The sequence below is a fragment of the Eumetopias jubatus genome, unplaced genomic scaffold, assembly GCF_037043125.1.
Source record: "Eumetopias jubatus isolate StellerSeaLion01/CBP00866 unplaced genomic scaffold, mEumJub1_p1.0 scaffold_9, whole genome shotgun sequence".
Lineage (NCBI taxonomy): Eukaryota > Metazoa > Chordata > Mammalia > Carnivora > Otariidae > Eumetopias > Eumetopias jubatus.
The window spans coordinates 13,918,935-13,928,626 of NW_028274815.1; the positions used below are offsets into that span (position 1 = coordinate 13,918,935).

At 34.9% G+C, this 9,692-nt stretch overlaps 1 protein-coding gene across 1 annotated transcript; it reads right to left on the bottom strand.

Annotated features, from left to right (window-relative positions):
* Positions 1–249: 249 nt before the first annotated feature.
* RAD51AP2 (RAD51 associated protein 2) lies at positions 250–7,624 on the bottom strand. The gene is made up of 4 exons (XM_088026165.1): positions 7,205–7,624; positions 4,360–7,168; positions 3,923–4,003; positions 250–368 (listed from the first exon to the last, which is right to left on the bottom strand). The coding sequence occupies exons 1-4, from the start codon at positions 7,622–7,624 to the stop codon at positions 250–252; spliced, it is 3,429 nt and encodes a 1,142-aa protein (XP_087882291.1).
* Positions 7,625–9,692: the final 2,068 nt, after the last annotated feature.

Genomic DNA, 9,692 nt, shown 5'->3' on the forward strand with positions numbered 1-9,692 from the left:
TTAATGTACATATGGTAATCTAATATGAAAATATCAATGAAATATTTTGTAACATTTAAAGGCAATTAGACAATTCACACACAACCCCCCCACACACACAACCCTCTGCGTACTTCATAATAAATAAAGCTCAAAACTCTCAACCCAGGAGAAAGCATTTAACCAAAGTAAGAGACAAAAGATTTATAGATCTTGTGAAATGTTTTGAAATATTAAAGTCCAGTGTCTTCTTTTAAGTTCTCACAACATTTACTTCAGATAGGGATGAAGCCGTTTAAGCTTAGCTTTTCTTGACAAACCAATTCTGATTGGTCGACTGCATGTCTTAAGAGGTAGTACTCTTGAAATTCCATGTGAAAAATTACTACCTAAAATATAAGACAATAAAAGTGCATGAGGGAATAAAAATTACTTGTAGTTTCTAAGCTTAAAAAGTTTCACTTACTTATCATCATCTAGCAACATTTACTGAGTCACTGAGCTAAGTGCTTTAAATACATTAGTTTACTTTTCCTATCTCCATTTTTAAAATGTGAAAACCTCAGCATAAACAAAGTTAAGTAACTTTCCCACATAAAATAGCAACTAAATAAAATCAGCTTTCCAGTCAGGCAGTTTGACTTAACAACAACAAAAGTCTACAGTTAACTTGGTGTTGTGGCTTTAAAAACCAAGTCATTTTTCTATTAGAAGCTAAACAGTAGGCTATACTGTTAATGATTTCATTTGGCTTCTAATAGAGATTATTATCAACAATAGTGCACAAATGCATTTCATCTATTATGTATTAATGGAGGGCTCTGCTTTTGAAATTTTTATTTAACATCATACTATCATATTCAAAAAAGTTCAAAACATTTCATGGACAACAATCAGTTGACCAGACAGGTAGGATCAACTATTCTTGATAATGAAATACAAAAATATCCCTAATTTTCAGAGCACTTTAAAAAAAAAATAGTGAAGTACATCTGTAAAGCTAAAAATGTATCAAGCTTTAAGCCAGCTTTAATGAATTATATGATCTTAATATAATAGCACATTTTACTGAAAATGGTATAATCAACCTAATAATAATTCTGGCAAAATATAAACACAAAGTTTAACTATAGGTAAATAGGGAGAAAACAACTTACCACAAAAATAACTATAAATCAGCTTATGATACTTTGTTCAACATTAAAAGTATAAAGTTAATTATAAAAAGAGAAAAAGCATACTACTAGTTTTTTTCAATTTTTAAAGAATAGGGGATTGTCCAAATAAAACAAAATTGTTGGATCATTTCTGATACACTAGATTTGTTTATAAATTAGATAATTTCAGCAATTTATGCTAAGTGGACTTCTTCATTATGAGATTATTATTTCAGAACAAAGCCATGATTAGTCTATTTGATTACTTTTTTCAAAGAATAGCTTTCCTCTTTCATGGTCTAATATGACAGATACTTCTGGTAATTTTGCAATGGGTAGGAAATCACCAAACCAATTTGTGTCAACAGCTGGCCCTTTGCAAAGCATATGCCCTTAAACAGTCATCAAGTTGTGGCTCTAAGGATACGCTTCTTTGTCTCCTTGGATTTCCTACCTTTTATAAATAAGTTGTGATCCCTTTTATTATTACTGTACACCAGATTAATTTATTGCTTTGTACTACTTAACAATTGTAAACATTCAAACATACTACCAGAAATTATTCATTTTAAAAATCAGTGTCAACTAATTGAACTTAAACATGTTAAAAAAAATCAGTATTTAGGGGTGTCCGGGTGGCTCAGTCATTAAGCGTCTGCCTTCAGCTCAGGTCAGGATCCCAGGGTCCTGGGATCGAGCCCCGCATCGGGCTCCCTGCTTGGTGGGAAGCCTGCTTCTCCCTCTCCTACTCCCCCTGCTTGTGTTCCTGCTCTCGCTATCTCTCTCTGTCAAATAAATAAATAAAATCTTTAAAAAAAAAATCAGTATTTAAAAAAGCCATAAAATGTATTAGTAATCTTTTAGAAATAATATTAACTCAAATGTTTTCTAAATCCTTGCAAGTCGAAATATAGTCCATAGGCTAGCAGCATCTACATTTGCTAGGAGCTCGTTGGGAATACAGAATCTTAGGGCCTACCACCCAAAAGAATCAGAATCATTGAACAGGACACCCAGGTGATTCGTATGTACATTAAAGTTAGGGAAGTTTTGGTGCTAAATGATATATAAAGCACCTGGTGCACTGACTGGCTGGCCTATTTCACATATTCAAAATAATTTCAAACTACTTGCATTTTCTACACCACAGAGAAAGGAGAGAGAGGATGCACTGGAGACATTACTGGTAGAAATTTAACTGGAGGCATCATGATGATAACTGGCTAGGTATCAAAAACATTTCAGCATCAGCATGGAGCCAACCATTTCCCAATGCCTTTAAAATCACGCTGCGTAAGCAGTCACCCACTCTACCTAGGCAGAATTAGTCCATGTTTACTAGCCCTGCTTTCCACCATTTCCCAACTTTTTCCTTACACTATGGATTTTAACAAGTCTCAGAAAAATTACCCCATTTTTATGCACTTTGAATGTAAATCCAAGATGACTGTCTTAACATAGTACTAAATAATTTTGGCTGTCCGTATTATTTTTCATATTTCATAACACATTATTTTTCGTATTTCATGACAAGGCTCTTTTTCTTGTGAAGGCACAATAGAGTATGATGGGTTCAGATATTCCTAACAAATGTAACATTTCTTTTCCAGTTTGTGTACATACTTCAATTTTCCTCATATATCCATTCCATTATTACAGTTATGACCATGATGATAATATGAGTATGAGCTCCCTAGTCTTCCTTTCTATCTCAAAATACATTCCTAAACCCAATCTCTTCCTTTCTGTTTGTGCTAGAAAAAACAACCTTTCCAAGCTAATTCTACCACTCTGCTTTGTGTCTCATAGAGTGTTGTTCTCTCAATTATTCCCTTTATTCAGGGGAGAAGAGACTACCTAGGGGCTTTTGACCTTCCAAGGAATGGGCTTAATTTTTAAGATTATCTCACTGTAAACTAAGAAAAGAGAAACAGATACACTTCTGAAGTGACTGAATAAAGGTATTGGTGATAGCGTCCTACTGATGTTGAGAGGCCAGGAAAAATATTTTGAGAAATGATGCACGACTAAAGATGTTTTGGTAAATATATTTCACCTACATCATTACTCTTTCTAGATCTAGTCTTGTGGTGTAATACCAGCAATTTCTGACCACATGAAAACTTAGTCTTTTAGAAAACACTTTCCTAATTCTAACCCTACCCCTACCTCACTCCCATTGGTATTACAAGTTAAAATGGGTGTTAGACTTAGTGTGTTTTATTCAGGTGTCATAGACCTTTTAGGCAAAGGATAAAGTTAGTTGTTTAACTTCTCTTTAGTTTTATTTTTTAGTACTAATAAGTGATAATAATTTTTTTAATTACTAAATAAAATATCCATATAGAGAGCCCCATAATAAAGAATAGAGAACATAGCTAATAAATATGTAATTGGGAATAACATCTCATCAATGAAAATCCAACTTAGATAAACGCCTTTTTTGGTTTTGTCAATTAATGTTACACACATTAGATGTGTTTATTAGACCAAAAACAAAACAAAACAAAAACCCCGTCTTCATCACATAGTTATTGCAATGCATCACTGCAAATATTGAAACACCGTTTTGTAGAGCCCATTTCCCAGTAACGTTCTAAATGGCATTTACATTTTTAGCTGATCTTTAACTATTGGAATTTGCATCAGTAAGCTATTAATGGTTACAAAAGTGATAAATCTTTGTATTTATCTTCTAACAACCTGAGGATATTCTCCTTGTGCTAAAAATACAAAATGCAATAATCATCTTAGAAGGTATTCTAGAAAATAACCAAAAATCTTACCTCCCTTCAGTAAATAATTAAATTTTTCCTCAAGTTCATCAGAGAAAGAAGCAGGCCTCTTAGGTGAAGGTTTTTCACAGTCTGCGAATAAAAATCAGTATGTTACAGCAAAAAGTAACTTTTACATAAAATGTCAATACTATAAACAAATTACTTTCTCGAAAATTTTCCTCCTGTTGGCTCCTAATATTTATAGATAAATGAAGCAGGACTCATCAAGTCTCCTTTTAAAAATTTCATCCCTTGTGAACTTCAACTTCAGGACGTTATTTAATGTTTGAACAGCCTTTCATGGGAAAATAATGTGCATCAGTAAATATGGTCTTACTCTTTACCTCTCTCTCCCTTTTTCAAAAAATTATATATTTGGCCTACACAGAAAAAAAGCAGCCATTTTTTTATCATGAGAAAAAGACGTTTTAAAACTAATTTCATACCTTCCTTGGAAGTAGAATAAAATTCTTCTTCCAGTGTTCTTGGACAGCTATATTCATTTGGAACTTCCTGCTCTCCATGATCAGGTACTGTTTTCCATTTAAATAAACTCTGGTGTCTTTGAGGCATCTTAGGACATGTTATAGCATCACGGAGCAAAGAAGACTCACATATTTTGTTGACTGTAACCATTTCCTCATCTTTTTTTATCTCCGTTTTTACCTCCTCAATATCATTATTTTCTCTAAAGTAATTTTCTTGCCCATTGTTTATTTCCACAGCGCTTAGAATTTTGCTTTCCTTACTGATTTCATGAAACATATGAAGTTCTTCAAGGACTAAATCAAATTTACTCTTCATCTCAAAATCGTTCACTATTGTCTGAGCTTGTGTTGATAAACACTCAGCAGTTAAGTCCTGAAAACACTCATTGTTCCCTAGACTCAAATCAGTTTCAAACTGATGATTAACACATTCTGTAGAATCATTCTTTGGATGAAAATGCTTTGAATTAGCCAACTCACTGTCTTGCAAAACACTCTCATATTCATTTCCGTCAGCTACATTATTTTGATTAACATATTTAATTTCTTCCACACTTACTTTTTTACTCATTAATGAAACTGGTTGCATACAAAACAGGCCATCCATTGAATAAAAATTATTTTTCTCTTCCTTTTCTATCATAATATCTTTGTTAACTTGGCAACTGTTTGTTAAACTTTGTGCTGTGACTTCTACTTCCGCCTTCAAACTTGAGTCATGTTTTTTTCCTTTGATTTCACTTAGCAAGCTCCCAACATTTAACACTTCGATTATAGTCCTAGGATTGGTTTGTTCACTATGTTTTAAGTCGTGGTTTGTTGGTCTGGCCTGTTGCCTAATATTGAAGAAATCTTCAAATATGCACTTAAAATTAAAGCTACTGATCTTAGTATGCTCCTGTTTTCTTTCAGTATCTAAATCTTGGTTGTACATATTTATTTCATAAAATTTTTCATTAATGTATCTATGGTTGTTCTGTATAAATGGAGAACCAGACTTAACATGTGTTTTAACAGCATTAGGACTACAGTGAGCCCAATTTTCCTCATTTATGAATTGTTCAGGACAACTCTTATTCTTGTAAATTCCTTTTGCCAAAGAAATTTCATCCACATCATCAAAATCCATTAAAAGAGGAATTTTTTCATATGTTTCAAAAATTGGAAACTGTTTGTTTTTAGTTGTCAGACTGAAGGAATTGATGGTTTTTTTCTTAGACTTTTCAAAAACTTGATCAGTTTTAAATAACTTTCTTTTTTCTAACATAAGTTTCCTATCTTCTAATAGTCTTGAAAAAGTTAAAATCCTTACGAGCTTTATAGTATGATTTTCCTCTATAATATTTTTTGAATAATGCAAAGGCACTATCCATTTGACAATGCATCTCTCCTCTAATTTAGAATCATTTTCAACTCTTGTTAAAGAGTCAAACTTACTGAACAAAGAAACTATGTCATTTTTCAATATGCTATTTAGAGGTTCTGAAACACTGCTTTGTAAATATATGCTTAACATATTCTTTCTATTGACATTCATATTCTTAATTATTAGATTTTGAAGATCAATTTGCTTTTTATCCTTGAAAATTTCACACCGGGTTAAAATATTATCATCTTTTTGATTTTCTGAAGTATTTTCATGAAAACAAAAATTTGCCATAATGACACTTCCAAAAACATTGCTTAAATGAAAGTCTTTTTGTGTAGTACAGTATCTTAACTCTAGCATATTATTGTTTTCTCCTTTACCATTTAACCAAAAAAAAATTATTAAAGCCTTTCGGCTACCAAGTGTTCCTATCATAAGAGGTTTTGATTGTTTTTCATGTATATTCATGGCTTTTGTATAGTGACAATCTTCTTTGCTTAAAATATCTATTTCTAATAATTGTAGAAAATTCAATTTTTCTCCAGTTTTCTTAATATTTTCACTTTGAGTCCTGTAATTATTCATAATCCAACAACTTTCCCTCCTTTTTTCCAAAACCTGTCTAATGTTACAGTCCTGGCTTTGAGATTTTTCTAATCTGGTAAATATGTAAATGTCCAGGCATGTTTCTACTTCTCCCAAGTTTGCATTCCCTAGTATTATAGTGAAATTCTTTCCAGACTCTGTTACATCAGTTATGATACTACTGTGGTTATAGTAGTTTAAACTGATCAAGTCTTTTTTTCTCACACAAATATTTTGGTTGCTGAGTGACTGGTGGTTACTTTCATAGCATGCAGAAAAAATATTTTCCGCATCAGCATCCACAATGTTTTTATCATCCTGTAACTTTTGCTTCTTAACATCAGGTCTATTTTGGGACCAGTAAATGTTTGTGAAATCCCTAACATATGCCTCGTTTTTGTCATTCTTTTTCTTTGCTATTTCCTTTAAATAGACAGAGGACATTTTGCTATTTAAATCAGTTGGAAACTCAGGGATACTTATTGTGCTGCCATCTCTAAAATAGCTGGGTTTGGCAATTTCTATGCTGGGCTGGTTTTGAGATTTTGATATATTTAGTGTAGATGCTGAGATGTTATTTTCTTTTTTATTTGATGGCATAACACTGTCAGCTTTACATCTGTTCTTAATATCATGAAATGTTGATTTGGTTTCCTTGCAAAACGTAACATCCAAAAATAAGTATTCTGTCTGTTTTACATAACTATTGTCCTCCTGAATATTGTCTCTCCCTTGGACTAAGTACTGTTTTCCATCCGCGTTTTTAAGTCCAGGTCTATCGTGTAGAGAGGCGTTGGGCAGGAGCGAACCGACCTCTACTTCAGCTCTATCACCGCAGTGCACACTGACAACTTCTCTGTCATACAGTCCTGCTTCGCAAGACCTTCCGGAAGCCCTCAAACCAGAATCAAAACTCTGTGAGGGGAGAGACTGCAAACAACTGTTCATCTCAAATTTGCCGTTTGGGCATCTCAGATTACATATCTGCTCCCCACTGACTGGTTTCTCCACACACGAGTCTGTGGAGTGATCAAAAAGCACATTAGTTGAAACAAGGGGCGTCCTGAAGGGTCTGGGCGACAACTGCCAGACTTTTTCCACCTCGGACAAGCGAGGCACCAAAGGAAGCCTCCACTCCACCTCAAAGGCACTGCCCGGTTCCTTCAGACGGGGCCGCTTACTACTGGGTGGTTGGGAATCAGGGTCCTCGGGAGGCGGTAAAGAGGACATGAACTCGGCACCGCGCGCCGTGGAGTACGTGAGCGACATGACAGCGAACTGAGGTGATCTGTCCGAGGTTCCTGTCGGGCTGGTTTTTAGTAAGCTCCAGGTGGCTCCGCCTCACCCCCCACCCCTCGATCCCCGGTCACGCCCCTGGCACGCCCCCTGAGGCTGGCTTAGGCCCCAGCCTCAGAGAAAGCCCCGCCCCGGCCCCGCCCCAGACATCCGGCCCCGCCCCCACTCTACCTTAAGCTCGCGAGCTCGGGTGGTCTCTCCCTCCAAGTACAACGCGCACGCGGCCGTTACGTTGTCTATTTTTAGCGCCTCTTGCTGGTGCCTGGACTATAGCGGCTCTAAGTATTTTCTTCCCTCTGGTAGAATTAAGGGAAAAGTCAGAATCTCTCTCTCTCTCCATCTCTCTCTCTCTCTCTTTGAGAACAGAAACAACTCTGTTTTTAAAATTCTAAAATTCTCTTTACCTCAGAAGCGGCTTCTCCACAGTTGCTCTAGAACATCTTCTCCAGTGTAGTTTTGTGAGCACCGGACCAAACCGCTCTGTGTCTGGAATAACTTTTAAAACGCTCTTAATCATCCCGGTGGCATTTAAAATCAGATTTCCACCTCACTAATAAGGTATGTTTAGGGGAAAGAAGGCACTGGTATTTAACAATCTGAAGATTTTAGGGAAAAAAAAATGTGTGGAAGTAATTATCCAGATGATTATTAATCTTCACTTTAAAACAGTAGAAAAATCGTTTTCATATGTGCTGTGGGATTTCCTTCCCCAATATTGTGGATAAAATAACTTAAAGATAAAAATTATGTTTCAACTATTCCAGTTATTGTAAGCATAAATAATGATACAGTTCTGACTCCTACCTAATAAATTGTATGGACATTATTTTTCTTTTTCCTCTGTCTTGAGAATACTAATTATTTCAAGTCAGTTCTGATTTCTTGTCAATTCCATAAGAAAAAAATAATTTTCAAAATGTTTACTTTATTTTATTAAGAAACATGTGATTACTGTTCAGTCATCAAAAACCTCAGTCCCCTTGATGATTGTTTCAAAGTTGGTCAGTTTTATTTTCCCTGGTTAAAATTGTAAGAACCACAATAATGTGCAAGAGGGATCCTAATTTTAGAAGCCATGGGAGCATATATGGCAGGATATGACTAGCACACTACTTTACATAATAAGATGTTCATCAGCCTCCTGTCTTGTAAAATACTCTTAGATATATTGTGACTTCCAATCTGGGTATTTGCTATTACTTTGGCTTGTAAATTCCTCCAGAGAAATGTTTGCTTGAATTTGTAGAAAGCCTTGCAGGATAAGCACTTCATCAACACTAACAATAAGAACGTGGCAGTTGTTCAAATTACACATCAGTGAGTCCTCAAAGTGCTACTTCTATGTATCTTGAATCCCATTCCTTTTTTTTTTTTACCTCAGACTTCCCACAATTCTACATTCCATACTAATACAATCTGTTCTATGCTTGTGATCAGCCCATAGGGACTGATTTGCTCAGCTAACCGTGCACTAACATAATATTAGGAACAAACTATTTTTTTTCTTTCTTTCTTTCTTTCTTTCTTTCTTTCTTTCTTTCTTTCTTTCTTTCTTTCTTTCTTTCCTTTCTTTCTCTCTTTCTCTCTTTCTTTCTTTCTTTCTCTCTCTCTCTCTTTCTTTCTCTTTCTTTCTTTCTTTCTTTTTCTTTCTTTCTTTCTTTCTTTCCTTTCTTTCTCTCTTTCTCTCTTTCTTTCTTTCTTTCTCTCTCTCTCTCTCTCTTTCTTTCTCTCTTTCTCTCTTTCTTTCTTTCTTTCTCTCTCTCTCTCTCTCTCTTTCTTTCTTTCTTTCTCTCTCTCTCTTTCTTTCTTTCTTTCTTTCTTTCTTTCTTTCTTTCTTTCTTTCTTTCTTTTTCTTTCTTTCTTTCTTTCTTCTTTCTTTTCTTTCTTTCAAGTAAACTCCATCCCCAACGTGGGGCTTAAGCTCATGAACCCAAGATCAAGAGTTGCATGTTCCACGGACTGTCAGGGAAGTACCCCAAGAACAAGCTTTCTATTAAATGCCATAGCTTTGTGATTCTAGATTGATCTGTAACTTGGTGTT